The sequence below is a fragment of the Diadema antillarum genome, unplaced genomic scaffold (genome assembly GCF_040938485.1).
Source record: "Diadema antillarum isolate AM-2024a unplaced genomic scaffold, OU_Dant_1.0 seq00000773_RagTag, whole genome shotgun sequence".
NCBI classification, from domain to species: domain Eukaryota; kingdom Metazoa; phylum Echinodermata; class Echinoidea; order Diadematoida; family Diadematidae; genus Diadema; species Diadema antillarum.
The window spans coordinates 745,550-771,995 of NW_027271662.1; the positions used below are offsets into that span (position 1 = coordinate 745,550).

Consider the following 26,446-nt stretch of genomic DNA (forward strand, 5'->3'; position numbering starts at 1 on the left):
TTTTTCTCAGTGTAAGCGCAAACTGGGCTAAATGCGCGGCCAATTTTAGTCTGGCTTCCAAACCCTCGCCTGTACTATTTCGCTATTCAGGATATTAACTACTTCAACGTCGAAAACTAGTATAGTTTAAGGTGGTTTTGTCCTGCAAAGGATTTTCTCCTTCGACAAAGGCCTTTGCCCGAACGGCGACTTCGTCGCCACGGAATTCAGTTGGCAAAGGATCTGAAAACCAGACAATACCAAATTGCGTTTGTTTAAAAGGGTAGAGCGCCACTACGACAAAATATTGAAAGGTTCGAATCAAAAGCGCGGCCGAGCCCGGCAGTGTAAACGGACTAAATTGCGGGGCTCGGCCTCGCAATTGAGGTTGTCCTTGATTGCAGCTCGGCCGCGGCTCGGCCCAGCCCCGCACCGTAAACGGGGTCTAAGTTTATGCACTGTAAGTACTCAAAAAGTCCGTAAATCGACTTAGTCGCACACGCACAGAATTTCCACTTAGTTTGTGTGACAGAAAAACAAATGTGATCTGAATAATGTAGGCCCAAAAAAGTTCAACTAAGTATCTCATTAGAACTTCAAGGTTCTGTATTACATTCTTTTCTTTGTCGATCACGGATGACCGACATCTGATGACCCCAAGCGTATCACCTAACTCGTCTTCAGTGTGACGAGTTTCATATCTCGTTAATCTCTGATTTTGGAGGATAAAAGATATGAGAAAATGACACAAGTTTGCTCTGTTTCATTTAATGACAATAACATAACCATAAGACAACTATTACTCAAGCAAAGCTGAAATGAGGTGACAATTTGACAGACAATCCCCCATGGACAATTATATATTCATATTTATACATACATGCTAAATCAAAATCTCTACTCAAAGAGAAAGCAAAAAACTTTCATTAATTTAGCTGCTGCTCTGGGATTATACATAATCCTGAAGGAAAGGGGACTTTGTGCTGTACACTATCAATTATAACGTCTAGAACAGTCTCCCTTCAGATGCTGCTTTCATTACCACACAAATACGAGGGCCCAATACCAGTAGTAATCATAAAAGTACCAGGCCTGATTTCCATGGGTTAAGATTAGAGCAAACTTCAGAGAGTAATGGTTAAAGTGCACATGCTTTGCTAAAACTGACCTGACATGAACAGGTACACAAACATTACAGCATCACAATCTAGCAATTATTCTCACTGATGTCATCGACAAACAGATTAACATCTGTTAAACAAATAAAATTCTGTCACCTGAGCTTGGAGCACATTTGAAGTAAGTGTGATGTTGTACTGCATGCTGTCAGTCTTGAAGATCATCCTCCGGTTCAAAAAAGCTCATATTCAATGATTTGTGAAGTTATGCCACATCAAAAAAAAAAGCCTTTCGTTTTTTTTATTTTTTGGAGTTTGTTAAAATCTGCAAAGAAGATAATATAAATCAAACCTTAATCACCAAAGTAGCTACAATTGGACAGTAGAGAATAATTACAAAACCATTACTTTGTCAAAGAAAACCTCTTTACATAAAACACTAAAAATGATGACTATACACACACCCTCTTAAAAAAGGCTCAAATTACAATGGATGTGTCACATCCTAAACATTAAAAAGAAAATGCATATGAGCTAAGCAACTAGTTTACAAAATATCTGTAAAATTATTTGCATGATTTCCATACAAATGTACAAAATAACGAACATAGAAAAGGAAAGAGTAATACATGGAACCCATAATATGATACCTCTCACTCAAATGCTGTCAATGTCTGGACAATTGGAAAAAATATGTAACTTTGCCAGTACTTATTCATGGATTGCAAAGTCTAGATTCCCCATGCCCTGATTAAACCAGACAATGCACTATATTCATTACACTGGATTTGTGGAAAAGACCTCTGATACTGATAAGCGGCTATCAAAAGTCAATGCTGAAACAGTCATAGACTGGCCTCATGTTCAGCACACTTTAGGAAAATAACTACAAAAGAAATTAGTACATGTATCTTGAGAGGGTTTGTACATGGAGTTGTAGATCGCTTGTAAAGGAAGAAATGTGTCAACAAGGAATTTGCAAGACTTGTGACTTATATGTGTGATAAATGGAGCAACAGCCCAATAGTTTCCTTTCCCTTCACTACCATCAAAACATAATCAGCATGTCCCACTTTATTACCACTTAATGTCTGGATAGGTCAAAGATTTTGCATAGTTCCATGTTTTCATAAAAATTGAGGTTTGTGATAGTAATACTCAGTGCAAATCCCAAATTCAGTGAACTTCTGTGGAGACTGTCAAGCCCCCTTACTTTGGCATAGGAGGTGTACAATCTCTCTCTTCTTTCTTTCTTTTTTTTTAAAGAAATGTTGGGAGGAGATTGATTGAGACATTTCATTAACAATGGAAGGCAAGATCATCTTAACCCCATGGCCACAAGAAGCTGGTTTGTCCTGTGTGAGGTCCATAGCATGCAGCAGGGAAGGGGTTAACCTCGAAACATCTCATGTGATGTGCAAACGTGTAAAAAGTGCCTGAGCAAAGAGGGAAGAGATTGCATGAACATGCCGAGTCTCCTCCTCTCCTCGCCTGTTTAGGGAGCTGGCCAACAGAGCTCCAGATTAAAGTGTCTACATCTTAGGCAAGTTCTCAAAAGAGAGGTACGCAAGTTTGGCCGCACAATGGCAAGATCATTATCTGTGCTAAAATGTACTGCAGGGAGGTTCAAACTGAATCCAGTAACTAACTACCACAACATGACTGAAATAATTAGCATCAGATGTCACTGTGAGATATTGCAGAGAAGACAAAATGAGTGTTAGTCACTTCATCCAGCTGGATACAAGTGACAATGTATGATTGCAAAATACCATCGGCACAGCATAATAGTCCCACCCCAACCCCTTCATAATCTGTCCTCTATGTTTCAAATCCCACGAAATGGATGTCGAGGGGGGAAAGGGGTGCATTGGAGACAGTACATAGTGGCCGAATGTAGAAAACCACCTGAATGACCATTTGCATGTATGTGGTCATGTAATCGTGTCTGCATGATCTTCTGCCTCTGTCTTTATCATTCATTTGAAGGTGGGGATTCTGAGAGGTTACACTGATATGCACTGCGTGATGAGGTGTGTTGTGTGTTGGCTACCTCCAACTAATTTGCTGAAGCCAGGCTTTGATCCCTTTAAAGTGAAAGTACAGTATGCCTGTATATACATGTATGTATGTATGTGTGTGTGTGTGTGTCATGTGTATACATACATAATAATATATATAAATTATATATATTGGTATATATGTATACATAAAAGGGTAGATACACTGACTTGGATCTAGAATGTAAATCTTTATAAATATGAACAGATGCAATAATGTACAACCATCATTTGTCCCAAGAATGAAAATGGAAGGTAGTTATATTCATACTGTCCCAAATGAAATGGCAGTACAGTATGTATTGATACAAAGCATCATGGCTACTGTGTGGACGTTTGGTACTTTACCTAAAGAACACAAGGAATTTTCTCTAAAGTTCTCTATTCACTGAAGTGACACAAAGATATAGATATATCATGTGTGGTATATACATACATATATGTAAACATATTATGCATTACACACACATACATAAAGACACATGAACAAAAAATATAAACTTTAGGTATCTATATATACATATTAACGAATGCTGGGTACTGATCTACAAGTGGTGTATGTACAATACATCAGATCAAGCGGCAGCAAAGTTTCAATCCCTCTCGTAGTCTATATGCGTGAGATGCTGTGAGATGGTGTCCACCAGCTTTTTGCTGCTGCCACAGATAATCCGTCTCGACATGATGTCCAGCGGTCCTCCTGGATAATACGAAACCAAAGAACTTATAATGAGTAAGTGCTAGAGTGCGGAGAATGCATACGCCCTACACAAGGAGCAGCCAAATCAAGAAATACACACTCACGTAAAAGTTCAAAAGTTCAAATATGCGCTGTAAAAATGTTACTTGGGTGCGCAAAGTCTGCCATTTCTCAGTGGGTAATGGCAGCCTCCATGAAATCTCATGACACCATTGTATATTTCGCCCTCTAGTGGTGGTGAGGAGAAAATCTCTTTGTATGAAACCAATGTGGAATGGGAAGAGAAAAATGATTTTCTTTCTCAATAAGCAGGTCAGAAACTTTACAAAAAGGCGAAATCTCCTCACCGTTTTCAGGGTGACGCATTTTCTCAACTTATAAACTGAACGCATTAATTCATTATAAATAAGATATCAGAACCCTGAAAGAAAGAGATTATTAATGGAGAGAGGGGAAGATGTATTACAGTATACAAATAATGAATGTTTATGAGTGCAATGGACAGAATATTTTATGAGGTGAAAGATGAAATGATCCACTCAACGAGGGGCAGCCAAGTTGAATGGATAAATAATTTCATCTTTCACTGAAAATCATTTATTATTTGTTTTATATAACCCCTAAAATAGATCCTTGGCATCTGATGATTTATTGTGTGGGATCTGAGATCGAGAGGGTGCTTACTGAGTGCTTTACTCTAGCGCGCTGTCGCACACACACTACAAACACAAGGCAACGTTTTACATGCGTAGCATGTCAGGTTCTCAGCATACGTGAAATGAAGCAAAATCCTATGGATCCAGAATTGCACAGTAAATGGATCCAGAATTGCATGAACGATGACGTCATAGTAAAATGGGACGAATGATCAATGTCAAAATAACAAATCAAATGACAAGGATCTATTTAGGCTTTATATAAATTTTTATCATTATATCACCCCTCTGTTATTTTTTGTCGGATTCCTACATATATTTTGTGTATTCACTGTACTACACCATATGACCAGTGGCACACTCTACCTACATGGAGCCACGTGTTTGTGGCCTGAATGCCTTGTGATGAACAATATATATCTCGGGTTTCTTTTAAGTTATGTTCACTGGTCATGCTTTATTCTGAAGAATCTGATTTGTATTCTCTCACTTCTTCTCCCACTTTATTCAATGCTACACACTGGTACTAGTCCAACAGTCCCTGACCAGTAAAAGATGGAAAAACTGGGCACCTTAAAAACTGAAAAAAAAAAAAAAAAAATATATATATATATATATACATGTTTGTGTATATGTATACAATGTATATATATTTTTCTGCCAAAGTTCAGGGACTTTTATCTTCAAGGATTTTGCCCAAAATCTAATCACTGCATCTTCACCTTACACATGGGTGAGGTACAAGGAAAAATCCATCCAATCACTTTTCCTTGAATTTTGATGACAAGATATCAGACAGATGAAAGGACAGAAGTCCAAGACAACCCCCCAAAAAGTCCCACCCGCATCCTACACATCACAAGCATAAACATAAGCAAAAACCAACCAACCAACCAACAAACAAACAAACACAAGCAACGGACTCACATACAAATTTGAAGGGAAAAAAAGAAAAGAAATTAAAAAGTGTCCGCACCTTTTGGGTCTGCACAGAACCCGCCAGCCTCTTCCAGAATGACAGACGCCGCTGCCATGTCCCAGCAGTGGATGCCGTACTCAAAGTAGCAGTCGCTGTCGCCCCGTGCAACGTGGCACATGTTGAGGGCAGCAGAACCCAGGGAGCGCATCCTGAAAAGAAAAACCGCGACAGCAGGAAACATAAATAAGCCTCAATGTAAGTATGAATATCCTGCAGGACATACAGTGCCTTTAAGCGCTCTCCTAAGGCGTACCATACCATACTATTATGGAGCTTTAGATTTTCATGATGGGGACGTTCAGAGGGGGAAAAAAACTATTCTGAGCATGCGCAGAATCGCGTATCAAAGTTGATCTATTTATACAATTGTAGCTTGCGTCGCCTGAGTTTTCACTACGCATTCTGTGCTATTGCTACGTCTGCTCAATTCACGACGCAGAGAGCTACTTGATGCACCGATCATATGGGGGCGCCATTTCATTTTCTTATACATGTAGGTTGCGTCTCTGCATAATCTAAAGCTACTTTTCAACACGACGCACGGAGAGAGAAGACTGTCCAGCTCAAGCGTCGTCTCAAACATCCGCCCCGCAAATCTAAAGCTCCCTATTATCCGTGCCAGAGGAGCGTTCAAATGCTCCCAAAGTGTACCTTAATGTACCATATTGTGCCAAAAGTGGACCACTTCCTGATGTGCTCCAAAAGCGTACTGTACTGTACCATGGCAGAGAGAGCTCGAATGCAAAGCGGTCCAAAAGCATACTGTACCAGAAGCTGGCATGAGAAGAATGCACAGTATATTAAAGGTGCATGGTCCCGGTGTTTTAGTCAAATGCGTACGCGGGCGCACGGCGCAAGTTTCCTATAGAGACCTATGCTATCGACTTCTCTTGGGCGCTTACGCTTTGGCCCACTTTCCCGAGTCCGAAGAAATCCAATCCACTGTGTCAGTGGTCCGATCACAGTTCGGCTCATGATTCGGCTCAGGGGGATGACAGCTTTACAGTCAGTCCGCAGCACGTATGCTAATGAGCCGATCCGGCAAGATTTATTCAGCACTCTCGTTGACGATCTTTGCGTTCCGAAGGTGTCTCTTGCGTGCGAGATTTTGCGAGAGTTTGACAGGGCTTTGGTTTTCACAGTGCAGCGACTTTTACATGCATTCATTATGGTTACAAGTCACGATAAGTTGTTCCCCAGACTTTAATTTTTATTTTGATACCAAATTTGCGTATAATATCGGTTCTTGTCATGACGTTATAATCAGTTGAATTTACGCAAATTTCACCTGCTTTTCACGGAAGATTTTGTTATCTAAAGTTCGTTTTTGGTTCCTGACCGGATTAAAGGGAAGGTAAACCCAAAAAGCAATGTGGATTGAGTGAAAGCAGCAACATTAGTAGAACACATCAGTGAAAGTTTGAGGAAAATCGGACACTCGATGCAAAAGTTATGAATTTTTTAAGTTTTGGTGTTGGAACCGCTGGATGAGGAGACTACTAGAGGATATGACGTATGAGTGGACAACAATACAAAGAAAATATAAAGGAAATTCAACAAAAATTCACTTTTCTAGAACTATGAAAGAGCAATGGACCAACCTCTTTCAGAAAGCAGGGGGAATAATTGCTACCCTTAACATATGTCAATATCAAGCTGATGGAATTTGTAATTTTCATGAAAAATGGATTTTGGTAGAATTTTCTTCTTATTTTCTTGGTATTGTTGTCCACTCATACGTCATAACCTCTAGTAGTCTCCTCGTCCAGCGGTTCCAACACCAAAACTTTAAAAATTCATAACTTTTGCATCGATTGTCCGATTTTCTTCAAACTTTCACTGATGTGTTCTACTAATGTTGCTGCTTTCACTCAATCCACATTGCTCTTGGGGTTTATCTTCCCTTTAAGAAACCGTTGTTTCTGATTTTGGCTTTTTCGTATAGAGGAAACTTAGATGCCCATCATATATTGGAGTCAAGGAGACGCAAGCATGATTTATACTAGTTTTTCCGTTTTCAAATGTCTGTAAAATTCACTCCTAAGCCGGAAGTATGTTCCACACAAAGTGTACAGTGGCGCGAAAGAGCTCTCTCATTGGACAGCGCTTGCATTCGCGCGCGATGTACCAAGCTTCTAGCTTCTCGCTTCTGTCCGAAGCACAGAAATCTACACGCGTGCCTATGCAAGCATGCGCTCTGCACGCACGTGGCATGAAACCGTAGCAGTGTAATGACGTAATGCAAGCGCTGAATGCAAGCGCTGTCCAATGAGAGAGCTTACTCTTGAGATTGCACGGTTTCAAGCTGACCAGCACTGACATCGATGTATATTTTACTGGTTCCTGACCGGATTAAGCAACAGATTGTTAAGATATTTACATGGATACAAAGATTAAGAGATGGGCTACCAAATACTGCATTTTCATTGAGACGCAAGGTGAATTTGGTATTCTTTTGACGTCTTGAACGTGTACTACACGAATTTCTTTTTTCATCATTTTTCAAGCTCAAATTACGCTATGATATTTTTCATTTACAATAATTTGAGTAACATGTGACGATAGCTTACATATTTTCGTTGGGTTTGATACCAAATTTGTGAATATAATGTGTATTTTTGTTGCCGAAAGCCAAAGGACAAAATCCCCTTCCGCAGCTCATTACGTATGCAAGCCTAGAGCGGGCTTGCATACGAGTTGAATAAATACGATCGAATTATCGGGTGCTGCGGTCTGACTGTTTAGCAAATTTCTTTTGTGATGTCATAATAAGAAGCACATATGCACGCACCCTGGCATTACTACAGACTGCGTGATGCGCAGAGAATACAACAAAGGCAACGTTACTTAGCAACACCTACGCGCTTTACTCTTGATGACAGCTAAATTTCGGCAATCTTCGTATCAATGCTAACGGTGATCGGCAGTAGCATCAACAGCGCCATCTACACTACCGGGACTATGCCCCATTAAAGCTGGCGAGTCTCCTTCTCTCTCCCATATCCCCTATTAGACCAACACACTAGTGGTGCATATTTCCTTCTAGAGAAAGCATTTTGATTGCTATGAACATTGTAAAGTCAGAAATTTTCACATGCATAAAATTTTCAAGAATTTTGCTAGGAGCCAAGATTTGAAAAATCAAAACGCATGAAAAAATCTTTGTCTAACGATGCACGGAGAGCCAGTGGCAATTTGCACAAGTCTCAAGCTGAGAAAAAAGACCATCGACTCCTATTTGCAAAAGTTTCATGTAGCGAATGATTCTGGTTTCACAGTATATTGTATCACAGCAACTGGCCTTTACATCCCAACTTTCTTATTACCTGTTAACTGCAAGAGAATTATTTTGTGAAGTATTTGGTTTGAAAAAAAAAACAAAGAATAGTGAAAACACAAAGGCAATTGAGTGTCAGCTCACATCCATAAAAAACAGGTCTGGAAAAGTGATGTCTTTATAAGTGAGGTTAGGACCACATATCTACTGAAAAAAAAAAAAAAATATCACATTGCATGACAACACACAAGACTTCATGTTCAGAAACTTTCAGCGATGATAAAACTTGACTTTCATCTGACTCCTGCAGTTTATGGTAATCATGTGTGGTGTGTGTGTGTGTGTGTGTGTGTGTCTGTGTCTGTGTGTGTCTGTGTCTGTGTGTGTGTGTGTGTGTGCGTGTGTGTGTGTGAGTGTGCGTGTCTGTGTGTGTGTGTGTATCTGTGTATGTGTCACACTCCTTGACACCTGCTGTGCAAATAGTGAGTATGTCACACTCCATCACATGTGCTATGCAGTCATCAGTGCACCTGTCACGCTCTTTGACATGTGCTGTGCAATCAGCCGTAACTGACCGTTCCAGTGCCTGAAATCTAAGCAGAGCAATGTCAGGGGAACTTCCTATCATAAAATCAATCTTATTCTTTGACTCTCTCAATAGTAGCAACAGTGGTAGAAATTTATAAAGAGCACTTGTCGGCTAAGAGAGCATTTAGGGTTGAAGATATTGACTACATGTTTAAAACAGAATGTTAGGAAAGGGTGTAGAAGGTAGCTGGTGAGCCATGTAGGCCCATTTACTCCTCTGTTGCTCATTTATGACATTCACGGCTGAGTTTGTATATCATTTTATTCCACAGGTCACCTGTCTAAATTTAAGAAGCATTACGTTCAAAAGATCATTGAAATAGAAGAGTTCAGAACAAGCAGTCAATTTTACATCATCATCCTGCAATACACAAATGTTCGTCAACAACTACTTTAATAAATGGTGACTCATGATAAAACTTTTCTATGTAAATCTGTGCAGCATGTTGAGCTTTTGTCATTTTTTATGAATTAGTAGACTGATTGCCCCTAGTCCTATAAGTAGGTCACCTTCAGCGAGGTTTACTGCACTTTGAATGTGTCACCTTGATGCCTCATCTTGAAACTGAACTCTCTTATTCTTCTTCACTGAATACTTTGCATTATGAGTGTTTCATGAAACTTGTCTGTTACTGACAACTGTTTTAAGCTCCTGAAATCCTTCCATCTGATTGGCTGAGAGCAATTTTTTCAATGAAAATCACTGACAAAACATTTGATGAAAGTGCCCCCCAGGTACGTGGGCTTTAGACGACAGTTTTTACATTTGCACATTGTCAGTTTGAAAAGGCACTGAGCATGGTCTCTCGCTCTGGTAATCTCTATTGTCAAAAGTAGGCTCCGAAAGCAATGGAAATGCATCTCTGTAGTCAATAACAAGTATTTTTTTTCTCTCTCTTTGAATTGTCCTTTCCTATCAGGAGCTGGGCGTGCTGTGAAAAGAATGTCAACTTTACAGGATATGTAGGGTGAACCTACTCTTCTCAAAGCAGCTAGTCTTTTCAACAAGAAATTCCAATTCCAACATCACAGCTTCAAAAGGAAACTAGTCTTTCAACTAGTCAGTAATACATGTAGTTTATTTAGTTTGACCATCTCTACACATATCCATTCTTATAACTGTTTTGAAAACATACAAGCTGTTAAATGTTTACGGAAACTCCTTTTTTTTTTCAAGATAATAGCCTATCTGTAAATGCAAACTTCTTTTCTTGAAATAGCAAAACATTATCTATTATCTACAGCAAGCTAAATCAGTGGTAATGCTTCTCAGTTAGACTTTCACATTCTGCAATCACAAAAAAAAGGAAATAAAAGGAAATAATAAATCTCTTGTGAGCAATCTTCAATGTGTTTAATACCAATTGTCAATGAGGTGGCAATGTAAAATGACCTGCCTTCATCAATGCAATTCACAGATCATCAATACTTATTTGTCAGCTCTTTCCCAACCTTTGAAGATTACATGCTGCTGCACCACATCGGATTACAAGAAGGCCTGAGGTTTTAGCAGCAATTTTTTTAATGCAATTTATTAATACTGAAACACAAGTCCATCTGTACAAGGCAGGTTACTGGTATGGAAGCATCTTGTGTGTGTGTAAGCATGTGCATTTTTCTAAGTGCAAAAATTTATTAATGCTGTTTTTCAACTTTATCACTTTAGATATTTTCATGAACAGAATGAAAACAACCAGGAACAAAATCATATTTCTAGAGGCCAACTGCAGCCTCATTACCAGAAAATATATTTTTTGGGGGTCCAAATCTAAAGGAGTACACCCTTCGATTCCTATCCTCAACCAGAAAAAAAAAGGAGTTTGTGGATGCCAAAGCATTGGGAAGCTTGCATATTTTATCCCCCTGGTGAAAAAATGCATGTAAATGCCATACTGCAAACTTTTTTAATGTGACAAAAGTCACTTTGGTAGCGTACGATAAAAGGGTTTATAACCCAGTATTACTCAATGTGATACTGAAAATGCATGAAGAAGAAATAAAAAACATAAAAGTTTTACTAATAATCTGACAAATATGCAGCAAGTAGTCTTTTCTGTTAAGGATTTTTTTTGTGTGTTCTTGTTTTTGATAAATGTCAATGAACGAAATGTCATAATATAACAAAATGTTTTACATTGTTTCCTTCCTTTGCTAAGCATTTTTTTCTAAACAGCATGTTGATGGTGCCAACTGGTTAGCTTTGCCTGTGTTCTAATTCTTTGACTAAATGTATCTTTTGATTATAATCTATAACAAGTGTATCATTCATTGCAAGTCTTTCATAGGGAAGAATATAATCTTTTCATTCGTTTGAGCCCACATTCGTCATCAATGTTGACTTGGGTTGCAGCAAATATTAAATGCATCTAAATCCCTAAATTTGTCAATGGTCCTTAGATGTGCACATCAATCAGCATCCAAAACAGTATTAGCATTTATGAATCATATTCACATGATGATAACTACATAATGGTGCCAGTCACTCAACTGCAAACTGGAATTGAGACAGCAACAACCTGTGCCAATTATTTGGTCAAAATTCTACTAAATGACAATTTACACAAGATCATTCTTTGAAATGAGCAGTTTGGAATCATCCACATTTGCAACATACGGTGAACAGTTCCCGAGATGAAGTTGTACATGCATCTCCTCAACATTGTTGTCACATTTTACACATTTTGAAATGTACAATGAGACTTCCTGCTTAGGACTGAAGTACTCCTCCCTAAAAAAAAAAAAGGGAGTTATGGATTTTGTGATGCAGACGTCCAGAGGAAAAGACATGTTCTAAGCATGCGCAAACCTGCTTATCAAAATCAGTTTATTTATAGCTTGTGCCGTCTTGAGTTTTCACTACGCGATCTACTGGGCCATTTTAGCGTCCACTCAATTCATGATGCAGAGAGCTACTTGATGCGCTGATCATATGGGGGTGCCATTTTACTTTTTATATGTTGCGTTTAATCTCCACGTAATCTAAAGCTACTTTTCAACATGATGCAAGAATAGAGCAGAACGGCCAATGCAATCGTCTTCTTAAATGTCCTCTGATCTAAATCTAAAGTTCTCTAATATCTCTCAATCTACAAGAGACTATTGATACAGGTAAATGTCAGCCTCATTAAGAAGTTCTTGAAAGCTTCTCTGAACACTTTTTCTTAGTTCTTTGCTCTTCACCCTGTTTCTCAAAGCTGCACATAGGCATGTGAACACAATACTCATGAGCCCAACACACACACACACACACACACACACACGTATACACACCTTGCTGTAATATCAATATGCGCAACAAACATATGGAAAGTTTGAAGGCAAAACAAGTTAAGCATCATTTTTTACAAATTGTAAAAGCGAGTCCATCCTCAGATAAAGCAAAATCGAACCTTTCCAATGATACCTCACTTGTTACATAACAAGGTACATTCTTGAAGTAATGATTCAGAATATGCTATATTTTCTTAATATTTCCCTTTTCGTTATTGTTTTAGCAGCTTTCATCTGAAATATCTCAAATGAACAAGAACGGAGTTAACTCATTTTGCAATCAAAGCCTTCATAATGGCTCACTGCGTGCTGAAAAGAGAGCAGAACACTCCCGCCTATCATCACTACCCCACTGCACAGTGGAAAATAAAGGACATGATGATGACGACTAGGTCACAATATCAGTCTGTCTACTTCAGATTCATCATGCCAGAAGGACATACTAACCCGTGAACTCCTGCCCTGAGCACGTCTTGAATGTTCTTGAGCTTTGTGGCTAAATGTTCCGCATTCATGCTTGAGCCAATTTCCGTCATTACAAGGGCCTGCTTGATGTCTGCATGGAAAAGGGCAACCAGTGGGAAGAAAAAGGGCCTATAGTTTCCTTTTCAGATAAAACATACATATACTTGTGTCTGTTGAAGAGCATTTAACTGCATAAAGAGGAATTCCAGTACAATTATTGGCTAATCTGATCAGAAAGAGTAAAATCTTATGAGTATAACAGCAAAAATTTGATCAAACTCAGATAAAAATCAATAGGTAAGTTGTGAAATTGTGAAGTTTTGCTAATTTCTGCAGAACAGTTGTAGTACAGTTGATATGAATATATGCAAATGAGTGAGGTGATGATGTGATCACCTTACAATGTTCCATTGATTGAGTATAAAAAAATTAAAATTCATTGTTTCCAGTGGCATATCCAGAGGGGGGCGCACCGGGCGTGCCCCCCTTTATTTTTTGTTAAAACAAAAGAAATAAAAAGGAAAAATGAGAGGCGCGTGCGCCCAACTTTAATTTTGTAAAGGCCCCTCCCCTTTACGGAATTCCTGGATCCCCCCACCCCCCTGGTTTCTGTTATTGAAGCGCAAAACATGATGTTAATCCTGGTTGAATAACTTCAGAATAATGATCAGTTAGATATATCAGGATTTGAGACTGAGGCATAATTGCATTTGAATAAAAAACTGGGAATATCAAAATCTTATTTACAAACTATATGGCAAGTCGTTTTAGGGGATGACATCATCAATTCATTATTTGCATGTTCATATTGACTGTTCAAGAACTGTTTCCTGGAAAAATAGCACAACTGCTGCATGTTGCGTGAAATGAGCGAAATGTGTGCAAAATTTCCAAACCACAAGAATTTCCACTTCAGCAGAAGTCAATTGTTGATCATAAGCACTGATTTACAACATCATGCTAGTATCAGAGGATTGTGCATGTGCACAACGTAATCCCTTCATTGTAACAGGCATAGACATCTACATGTGATGAGTGATATACCAAAAACGCAGAGACTGGGAAATGAATAAACTATACATCCTTACATTTTCACTAATGGCAGTTGATTGGACATTTTCATGAATTGTTAATTTTGCACTTTGTTGTCTTTTCATTATCATGATAATTGGGGGAAAAATTGGGGAAAAAATGAAGGCATAACACAAACATCGAGAAGAAAGTGCGCAACCTCTCAAACAAACCGTTCCATTGAAACATTGCTTGAAATGAGCTAGCTAGTACTGCTAGTTTTTAGACGACACCAGTAACTCTTTGAATATGAACGTGTCTACGGCATCAATGCTCTACCAGTCACTTTAATATTTCAATGCTAGTGTACATGCTGAGACAGTGCATGCAGGGCCAATTTTTGTCTTCATTTTTGTCAATTTTTTTCTTCATTTTTGTCAATTTTTTGTGCATTGTTATTCTTGCGATTGACAACCTATTCTCAAAATTCCCAATTATAAAACCACAAGAATTAAAGCGTATACAGTACATGGACACACAAAAGTATGCCAGTGTACTCTCCCTGGCCCATCGGTAATGTTTGTGTGGAGAACAGATTGTGCAGGAAAGAGCAATAATCCATGAGCCATTAAAGAGATGGTACAGCTTCGGCTGCGCTTCAGGCTTCCGTTTCTGATGATTCTTTTAAGATAATGAGAAACCTTCTTGAAATATGAAATAGCAAAAGGGAATTAAACGTTTATTTGATGAAATTCTGCTTTTAAATGGCCGAGATATCCAAAACAAAGTGATCCCAATGAAAGGTAGAACCAACCTTTTATCATGTAGGATCACTTTGTTTTACATTGTTTTTGTAATAATTCAGCCATTTCAAAACCAATTTTCATCCAATAAACTTTGAGTGCCTCTTAGAGTTATATGCTCTTTCATATTTAATAAAGTCATTATTAAGTATCTTGCAAAATGTTAAAAGCTGAATCATCACCTCAACCAATACTATATCATCCCTTTAAAGCCCGCTCCCTTGCTCTGCTCTCAGTAAGGAACACTGGTGTTCCAATCCAGCTTGGCATTCTTTCGCCTTCCTCAAAATCGACATCTCATGTGACACTTTGTATGTTTGAAAGTTGACGAAGAGATCCCTCCTGACATAACTCACCTTCTTGGCCGGAGCAGTTGATTGGTGAATCATTGCAGTAGGCCCCCTTGCCCTTGATGGCAGTGAAAACCTCATCTAGGATGGCATTGTACACCACTCCAGCCACCAGCTCCTTGTTGATGGCAAGGCCAATGCACACAGCGACAAATGGAAAACTGCAATGACAGAAATGAAATGTGAAATACATTTAATGTCAGGCATACATTTATACATAATATATATACACTTATACAGGAATAAGTTAAGTAAACTGTCAGTTTTAGGAAGAAAACATTGTGATGCACAGGTCAAATTGTGAATGCAATAAATCAATAGATTAATTGAAATTGCATGACATCATAAATAGCAATTAGATTTTAGTAGCAACTATTTTTCTCACTATAATCAGTTTAATCATATCAATACAATCATTATACCTTGATATCACTAACACATCCCATGTAAATATGTTATAATCTATAAAATTGCTGAATACAAAAGACAATGCTTAAAATTAAGTTTGCATTACTCTTGAGTTCTAGTTATAACATCTAGATATAACATAATTTATTCCGACTGATATGAATATGCATTCTTGTAGACAAAATCAGACAGTTGAGTATGTGCACGCAAACTTAAAGAAACACTGTCAAAGGTAATATTGTCGCCAGGGTGACAAGACCTCATATCTGAAATTTTGGTGAAAATGACTTTTTTTTATTAATGGTCGGTTAATCAGTAAAGTGATGTCCTGTCAAAATCCTAGCTGTCTTACCCCAAACATGAAGCCACCATGTGGCAATGTCAGAGGAAAGGCTCTCCCATTTGATATAGTGCTTTGGCTGTCATGGCTTTTTTTTTCTCTCCTGAACATTTGACATTTTGTAGATATGCGAGGTCTTGTCACCCCAGCGACAATAACCCATTCAAGTTTTCTGTCATACCCTCCTAATTTACATGTGTTAGGTCGAAAAAAAACGTGGCAATTGCGGAGGGCACAAAATAAGCGTGCAATATAAATCAGTAAAAGACAAATTAAACTAGGCACTCTTTCTGCACATCTGCATTTGTATACCGAGTTGGGCACTTCAAATTCTTCTCAGTGAGAGTATGGTTTTTCTCTACTCAGGGTTTGGGAATTTCACAATTCTTCCCTACCCGGCATCCACGATAATCCTATTCTTGGCATGTTGGATCCACTCTAGCTCATCCAAGGCAGGTGCAAATTTTGAATTTCTATCAAGCTTCACCAAAAGAGGAGTTGACTATACCTGTGCACAAAGTTGGTTGTTCCATCTACAGGGTCAATGATCCAGGTCGGGGCATTGGTCAGTTCTGACTTCTGGCCGGCAGCAACACTTTCCTCCCCAATGAACCTTTGGGCAATGCAGAACATGCAGAGTGAGTCCAAAAGATACCGTACATGTTGAATGTTTTGCTGTATTTTCTATTTTGGTGAGCTTTGCCAGTTGAGTGATATTTGCAAAATCAACAATTTGCCTAAATAATTGGCTCTCTTACAGAAATGCACCATCAAACAAAATGTGGTCTCCAAGGAGAAAATACTGTAAAACAAGATATTTTCGTGGCATGAAATTTTGGCAAATTGCGGCCAACGACCTTTCTCGTGGCATGAAATTTTTGCGAGTTGCCTGTAACATTCAATGCATATAGTGGAGACAAGAACTTTCGCATACATTTTAATTCTGCGAAACTTGGCTCTCGCGAAATTCACGAAATTAAAATGCACGCGAATGTTCCTTGTTTTACAGTATGTTTACTTTTGGTTCTTTGAAAGGATTCAAACCCTCTCTTTCAACTTCTGCACTTCTTGATCACAAATTCAGGCAGTCACAAAATTGTTGCAACTCAAAAAATATCATGCCCTTGAAACATAATAAAAACATGTATGACCACAAAGTGGTCAGATTGGTACTTCACAATCTAATTTTGTATGATTGAAGTACACGGTGTATATTTGACCATGTCTGAAAGAAAAAAAAATGCTTTCAATCTAATCTATTTTGTAGGTGCCAAAGCATAATTTCTCTATAAAAAATCATAAGTCTGGAGAGTTTTCCTTCCTTTTTTTTCAAATTATTTGCCAAACCATGATTCCTTAATGATGAATCACTTGACTAAACTTGCTTGGAAGATGGGAGATCCACCACTGAGTGAAACACTGTTTGATAGGTACATGCACAATGTCACACAGAATGAGAAACTTTAGGACAATACACAGTATCAATGTGACATCACAAGACTAATATTCCAGAATGCAAATACTTCTTTCATTTTCCACATAATGTCACAACTCCACAGTCAAATCAGGAAGAAAAATGTCAGGAGCTGAGAGAACTACGAGAGAAGGAATGGAGAGAGCTAGAGGAGTATATATGCTAGCCTCGGTAACAATTTTATACCGGACACACCAAAAAAAAAGGAAAAAAAAAAAGACTGAAACTACTCACCGATGATCTGGGAATTTTTCTCTCAGAAAACCAATGATCATCTTTTCCACATGTTCATCAGTCTCCGTCACTAAGTCAATAGCAGAGCTCTTCGTTTCCACCTTCTTCTCTAGGGTGAATGCACCTTTGATCAGCTGAATGTGGAGACAAAATCAAAGGATTTCATCCAGTTGTATCACTTTGTCAACTTGTAAAATGTAAGAGTAATATTATTCATGTATTCTTGAGATTCTGCATGTGCCCCTTTTGTCTGATAAAGTAACAGACCTGAAGTCAAATTTCTCCAAACTCTGTCCATCTGGTGGACAGCTTTTTTTTAACCATTCCCTCCCGAGCTCCCTTAATTGCCGTTGGTAGCTTGTACATAAAGTGGGCCACCACAGTGTACATTGTATCACTGGAAACAGGGAGGTGAGAGGGCACCTCCCTGCTGTAAACCAGTCTAGAAATAATATTACCAATGACATAACTCTTTTAAGTGTAGGGATCTTTCACCTTTAGAATCATGACAAGGTGTGAGAGAAATGCCAAGCAGTACCTATTCACGACCCAAGTTACTCTGATCAAGCGCAATGTTTTTATTTGAAACTACAGATTGTGGGACCAACAAGCTTTTCAGTATGGACTTTAACAATGGTCTAAGCCTCTCCACATCTTTCACTTTGCGGTGCCTTTTTATAGACTATAGTCTATAGAACTAATCAGGTTCTCAAATCTCAGTTGCTGTAAAACTCTGGAAGACAGCTTGGTTTATACCAGGATCAGGGAAGAGTCTGTAGCCGTGTGGTGAGGGACAAACCACCACTCACCAGTGCCGTGCCGTGGCAGTGCTACAAAACTTATATGCAGGGGTTAGCATGGTTAGGCTGGGACTTGCTTTCGATTCGACTCACGAAGGAAAGCTTCGGGGGTCAGTGTGTTGCACAAGGTCAAGACCTTGGGAGGCATTTGGCTCTGCCAGTGTCGGACTACCGAAACGGTAAGCGGTTTGCACTTCAATCATGTCAATAGACTGCATAATCGTAAACGTGCGTATAGCCCGACCAGACGCTGTAAGTGTAAGTACGCTGTGCGACGTACCTACGTACAGCGACTGGGCTGTGTATAGTTAATTTAGTCCTAAATTTATGCGCATTTACACAGTCGCGTCTTGCATAGTGGTCACTCACACTAAACATAGTATATGGGACTATGAAATTACTCCGATCTACAAAGAAATGGGTGGAGGATTCTCTGAAACAAAAAATTATGTCCCTACCTGCCCTCCATTCCTCGCGATTTTGACTGCATTTTCCAGAAAATTTTCGATATCCTCATCTTCCACGTTAACACAAGCTGACGATACATCTTCAGACGACATGATGAACGTTAGCTCCTTCACAACGGGATGATGTGTAATGTAACAGATAGGCTTGGTCACTTTTTGTTGTTTTCTATTTTTTTCTTTTGTTTATTATGCATCGTGCCTTCGCAGAACGCATGCCGGGTCCCAGGCATCCTCCTATGGAACTTCTACACGATGATGTTATTAGTTGAGACGAGGATTCAGCTGGTTGTTTCTATCCCTAACTCACATTCTAGAACTATTTTGAAGCACTAGGGCCTAAAGCTGGGGTTTTGTTTCATCTGCAAATGGTAGACAATGCCTATATAACTTTTTTGCGAGATAAGCCTATACTGTAAGTAGGCCTGTTATACTAGAAACCACTTCATGAAAATAATGTTAAAGAGCATACAATTCAAAACCAATTCCAAGTTTATTTCATGAAAATCGGGACTAGAAATGCTGAGCTATCAACAACAACAACAACAACAAAATTAAAGCAAAGCGCGATCCTAATAAAAGGTTGGTCCCACTTTTTATTAGGATTGCTTTGTTTTGAATCTATAGGACCCATATCAGCCATATTTCAAAACTAATTCCTGTCAATTAAACTTTTGATTTCCCATCATCTAAAATAATTATATATAAAAGTTGGAAACCTGATCAATGAAGCCCATCTCACAGAAAAGGTCTTCAGCTCTTTCTCTTTCCACTTCCGGGGCTAGATGATCTTCAGCTGACAAGCACCAGAAAAAAAAAATGATGATAATAATAATGATAGGCCTGATAAAAAACAGGTCTCCAGCGCAAAAACAATGGCCTTACCAGGCTCAAAGGTTTCATTCCATCCTCTCTTCTTTTTTTTTTTTGCCACATCCGGGGTAAAAAAAAAAAGGTGTAATAATAAAATTCCCCGAACATCAAAAAGTATTACAGGTATACAAGTATTAGTATACCTATGTCGAGAATACAACGCCTACGCAGTCGTGTATCTACGCTTGCTCTCTCTCACTCTCGGAAATTTCCTGTGCACGTGCTTAGGCCTACATGCCAGCATCACGTTTTGCAGTAATCACAGTTGCTTCATACGAGACACAAAGTGGGCCTAAAGAATTCACCATATGTGACATGTCTCATATTATTGAATTGAGTGTTTTATTGTCCACAATGAAAGTGCCTTCCATCATGCAGCGTTACAAGAGATACACACAGATATTGTTCAAAGAACAGCATAAATGTATATGCGTGACACATTACACAAAAGTCAGACAAAATATTTTGCACTAATTGTTGCAGAAAATAGAAATAATAACCGATATATTCATAATACATCTTACATATATGTCATGTAATTTAATGATTTAGATAAATTCCATAATCATAGTTATTGTCATTAAGAATTCAGCATTCCGACAAATTAGACAAAATCCTTTTTTTTTCATAAACATCTTCATCTTCTGCATTATTCTCCTTCATCTGCATTTCCCAATAGTTTCTCGTCCTTATCAGCGGAAAACTAGTAGGTCCTCCTTGAACAACATTTGGCTTTCTCCGTTTAGTACACCAACCTATATTTTCTATATAGTAAACAATATATAATGTCTCCATGATTACATTGTAAATGAATTTGGCAGCAAACACACTGTAGGGAGACGCTTCATGCATCTTTATTTCATTTTTCAACAGAACATCTGTACAAAATTTTCAGATGTAATGTTATGTGTTGTTTGAAGGTTTGCATGGTGAAGTAAATGAGGGAGAAAGATTTGCGGTGACACCATGTGTATGTAGTCCTTAACCTCTTCATTTCTCCTCTTTCTAGGCTCTTCTGCCAAACAACGATCCGGTTAAGGACTACATACACATGGTGTCACCGCAAATCTTTCTCCCTCAGATATAATGTTGTTTGTTGTTTTTTTCTTGGGGGGGGGGGCAAAGTAATATAGTGAGGATTTGCAACCTGAATTTACGGGCCTAAAGAGACGAACAACTGGTTTGAAAACAGATACATGTAATATCGAAATTTGCCTTCAAGAAAAGAGTGAAGAATATCAATGAGGGCGAAAAATACAATAACAAGACTTCAATTTATAACAAACAGCGATCATAAAAGTAGGAGACACTATAATACATTTGCTTGTTTTGATCAAATACATTATGGAACCTTGATATCGTAGTCATGAAATTGGTAGTTTGAATTGATTTTGTGTTACTGGGTTGTTGTTTTTTTCGTATATGAAAACAAAGTATAGAAGATACCAACCAATATACGAATTTTCGATACCTCAGGGTGAATAAAACCTTTTGGATCTATTCACGAAGATGAAACTGCAGAAAAAATATGATGGACTTCTAGACCGGGGGCCCAGAGCATTTATTCAGCTGAAAAGGGTCACACTTTTTGATGGTCTCATCATATAAGGATGTGGCCAAGGGTCAATAAAATGAATTGCTGGCAAGTCACATCCTGTACCGTAAGCCTAGACTATAGGGGCGACAAAAAGGGACCCCGAAAAATGGATTTATTCAGCCGAAGGGGGTCACGGACAAAAGTTGGTGGATATTGTTCCTTTGGGTGTACTTATCATGAAAACAGCAATGCCAGCTATTTTATCCTGTACAGGGCCCCAGACAGTAGCCCCAAAGGGCCCCACAAATATGGTGTTATTCAGCTGACAAGGGTCACGGCAAATTTCTTTTGCAATGGAAGTAGTTCCCATCAGAGATATCCAAAACGCCAATGCCAGCTATTTCATCCTGTACGGGGCCCCAGACAGTAGCCCCAAAGGGCCCCACCCCCCATAGGCCCTACGTACAAACACACACAAACACTGACTTTATTCAGTTAAAGGAGTCATGGCTAATTTCTTTTGCAATGGAAGGAGTACCAATCAGAGATATCCAAAACACCAAAGCCAGCTATTTTATCCTGCATGGGGCCCCAGACAGTAGCCCCAAAGTGCCCCGCCCCCTGTAAGCCCTACGTACAAACACACACACACACACATTGACTTTATTCAGCTGATAACAGTAACGGCTAATTTCATTTACAATGGAAGTAGTACCCATCAGAGATATAAAAAACACCAAAGTCAGCTGTTTTATCCTGTACGGGGCCCCAGACAGTAGTCCCAAAGTGCCCCCCCCCCCCTACATACATACTTACACAATAGTTTCATTTAGCTGAAAAGGGTCACGGCTACTTTCTTTTGCAATCGGAAGTAGTACTCATCAGAGATATCCAAAGCACTAAAGCCAGTTATTTTATCCTGTACGGGGCCCCAGACAGTAGCCCCAAAGTGCCCCCTACACACACACACACACACACACACACACGCACACACACACACACACACACACACACATATATATATATATATATATATATATATATATATATATATATTGGTTTCATTCAGCCGAAAAGGGTCACGGCTAATTTATTTTGCAATGGAAGTAGTTCCCATCGGATATCCAAAATACCAAAGTCAGATTTTATCCTGCACGGGGCCCCAGACAGTAGCTCCAATGTGTTTTGCTTTATTCTCTTTATTGTTTGCATCTCTTCTTCTTCTTGAATATGCGCTCCTTCGTCTTCATTTTCGCGACAACGACAACGTCCTCCTCATCATCATCAGTTTTGCTGTTCTGGCAAACATTTTCCAGCGTATCGGCTACGTTCGATTTCAGAGCGGCGAGAGCGGAAGACATGCGTAATTGAGTCTGGGAAAGCGTAGGAACAGCGTAGCTAAAGCGGCCAACAGCGTTATCGAAGCAGGAATGAAGCGTCGTAGGAACAGGCCTTGATTTTATACGAGAGTAGTGAACTTAGTGAGAGCGTCGTTAAAGCGGGAAGGTTGTGCTTTGATCAAGAAAGCAGCCCAGCAGCGGGACCATGTCGTCGGTGTCTAGTTTAGACTATTTCCCGTTCTTGTGCCACTGTTACTACGGTCAGAAAAACCTAGAATTGTTATGCTCATCCCGCGGTATTTACACTGTCACTGCTCTCTCCCCGTTTGAGCAACAATTCAAAATAGGTCAATCTTGATGGGGAGATGGGGAAGAAATTTTGAACCAGTTCAAAATTTCTTCCTGATCTGTAAAATTGCCAGATCCAACCCCATCACCCAAACGCTGCTGCTACGATGCTCCCGGTCCCCGTACACTTTTGCCGCTCTCTCCCGATCTGACAGATTAAATAGATCGGGATGCAGATCTTGATAGTGGAATTACATGTGGGGACACTTTAGGAACACTCGGTGGGGCCCCATACAGCTATATAACTGGTTTCGGTGATTTTGATGGAGTACTACTTCCATTGCAAAAGAAATTATAGCAGTGATTCTTTTCACTTAGAATAAAATAATACGGGAGCACTTTCCAGCTACTGGCTGGGGGCCCCTTAACTGGATGGGTTTATGTTTACGTATCTCAGCTGTTAATTCCACTGCCAAGGAAAATAGGCATACATGACTCTTTTCACCTAAAAACGCTTAATTCATATGGGGTGGGAATACCTTGGGGCTATACCTGTCAAGGGCCCTGCATCCGGACCAATTTCGCACCTCTTTTAATCAAATTCTTTAATGTTGAATTAAATTTAGCAAAAATTTCGCCTAGATGACATGGTAGTTCATTATGTCATAATCTCTTCATTCAAATTCATTTTGAAACATTCACATTACCTCTAACCTTATTCTAAATAACACTTTTTCAACTGAAATCCATATATAAGACAAGCACCATTCCACTATCCGTTCATTCATAAATTCATAATGATATAGTCACGTGATCACATGCTGCACTCGTTCATTCAAATTGATTTCTGGCCATCTAATTTAACATGTCTGCAGTCCAGATATGTTCATGCTTGACCTCTTTCCTTATTTTATTTCATCGTAATTATTGTTTTGTAAGCATCATAGCTTTTCATGTTTTCGTATTCGTTTAAGAGACTCTGACACCATTTTTTTACGTGCTTTTTGAATCCGAAGAAGTAAGAAGCCACAAATTATCTGGCTGTTACGAGCGCTTTATTACGAGCGGTCGGCCAGTTCCAGGAAGTCAAGGTTATGATCCTCATTTTTTTTTTTAAAGATAATTATTTCTATGTCTTCTAGAGATATACGTCTGTATCTATTGTGCTGTCATGACTATAAAAAATGAAGTTAATCTGCATTGCTGGTACACGTATAGGCCTATAATGACATGTATATGAAAGAGAATGAGCGTTACCAGTCTGGTTACAGAACAACCAAATCCAGTTATACTAGACAAGAAATATGATACTTTTACTGCTTTATAACAGTAATTTATAGATGAAACGAAAACACACATAGAAAGACACGTTAAAATGATCTGAAACAAAGAAATAGCATGATTTGAATTTGAATGAACACGTTTGGAATTTGACTGTCTTTCGCGAAATTTAATGACTGAAATACCCTTTTCGGCAAGTCAAGGCGAATTTGAATGAACGTAGGGTACCAGTCAATTTGAATACCCATTGTACGAATTCGAACCTTCTATCAAATGAACCAACAAAAGTGCGAAATGGGCTGGGAAAACCTAACTGGCTTTGATGTTTTGGGTATCTGGGCTACGGTCACAACTCAGAGCGGCGACCGACCGATTTGTAGCCTGCTCGGTCGCCGCTGAGATTTTGGCACTGCCCAGCAGTTTTTGGAGGTGTTGAGCAAGCTGACAGCCCCAGCGAAAATCGAGCAGTGCCCGAGCGATGATCTGTCGATGTCCTGTAGGTGACTCGTCAGTTGCCGGCCGATTTTAGGTCAAACTTGGCGAAATGCGAGGATCCTCTCAGCGCAGAGTCCGATCAGTCACCGAGCGATGACCCGTCGGCAACTGAGCGGTCTCCCACCGGCCACCGGTCGATTTTTAAAAATCGACCAGCGACCGACCGATGATCGGCAGGGCATCAGAGGTTTCCTGTCGGCGTGACAGGCGGTGGCCCGTCGTTCCCTGCCAGGATGTTCTCACGAGCAATATTTGGGACTGTATGTCCATTTTGTATAAACAATAACGCTCTTTCTCTGCATCAGAGAGGTCAACGAGGTCTAAGATGTCGTTGATTCCACCTCAACTACTTCGACAACGAGATCCACAAGTCCAGCAGTTTGTGACAGTCGGTCTCATTAGGGATTTAGCCAGCTCCCCCAACAGATGTCCTCTCTTGGCCTTATTTTTGTAATCATTGTTCCCCATGTTATAGAACAATGTATGCTCCTAAAAAAAAAAAAAAAAAAAAAAAAAAAAAAAAAAAAAAAAAAAAAACTGTGCGATTTGTTCTTCCTGCTCCTCTTTGAACCGTTTGCTGGAGTTCAGTGATTGTTGGATGGAGGGCAGGTCGTCATTTGTCCCACTGTTGCTATCCTTTCCTTCCTTGTCCTCCATGTCTCCAGCCGACGTGACCGAGTCCTCTTCTGATGAGTGGACAATTAGAGCCACAGTTTCCTGCTTCTTCCTCCGGGGATAAACCCTGGTGACGGTCGTCTTGCCTCTTTCTCTCTCCATACCTGTTCCAGACGGCCCCGATTCCTCCTCCCCTTCTTATCGCTTTGAAGTGCTTTTCCTTTGCGCTTTTGGCATTTTCTTGTGAATGAAAATTGTTGGGAAAACCAGGCTGAGTTGATGACTTCATTCAGAAATCTTACTGTTTCTCTTGGCGGGTGCTGGGCAGTTCTTTATATATGCCCTGGGGAACGCCGCTGTAAATCAAGCAGTCGCCGCCCGGACGCCGGTCAGTTTTTAACTCGCCGACCGGTGACCGACCGGTGACCAACCGATCTCCCATCGGTCGAGCGGCCACTGCTCGGCAACTGATTCTCTTGGGGCTTATCTTTTTTTTTTTTTAACCTAAACCGCCCAACGGCGACCGTTCGATTAGGTCGATGCCTGGGCGGTGCCTGGACGGTGGCCGCCCAGGCACCGAGCGTAGTTTGGACGGCGAGTAGAAATCGAGCGGTCACCGCTGAAATTTCAACTCCGCGCTAAAACTTCAGCGGCGACCGACCGATGCCCTAAAAATCAGCAGTGACTGGTCGGTCACCGGTCGGCGACCGACCGATATTGGCTAAAAACTCGCCGAGCGGTCGCCGAGCGGTCGCCGAGCGGTCGCCGAGCAGGCTGATTTTGGGGGTTGTGACCGTGAGATGTAAACTAAGGCCTACTTCGATTGTAAAAGAAAAAACAACTATGACTCTTTTCAGCTAAATGATGTCATAGTAATTATGTTGGGGAGGGGCACTTTATGGCTACTGTACTGGGCCCGGTACAGGATGAAATGACTGGTTTTCGTAATATGGTCATCTCGGTTGTGCGCTATACAGAAGTATGCTTCCTTTCCAAATTTCTTGGGTGTTTTGCTGCTGTAGTAACCTATAGGACTCCGTA

General features: G+C 39.7%; 1 protein-coding gene across 1 annotated transcript; it reads right to left on the minus strand.

Moving 5' to 3' along the window:
• Positions 1-3,242: 3,242 nt before the first annotated feature.
• On the minus strand, positions 3,243-19,119 carry LOC139738912 (inositol monophosphatase 1-like). Its single transcript, XM_071649541.1, has 7 exons — positions 18,971-19,119; positions 17,713-17,846; positions 16,513-16,617; positions 15,263-15,417; positions 13,075-13,183; positions 5,490-5,641; positions 3,243-3,857 (listed from the first exon to the last, which is right to left on the minus strand). Exons 1-7 carry the CDS (start codon positions 19,070-19,072, stop codon positions 3,751-3,753), a joined length of 864 nt encoding a protein of 287 aa, XP_071505642.1. The 5' UTR covers positions 19,073-19,119; the 3' UTR covers positions 3,243-3,750.
• Positions 19,120-26,446: the final 7,327 nt, after the last annotated feature.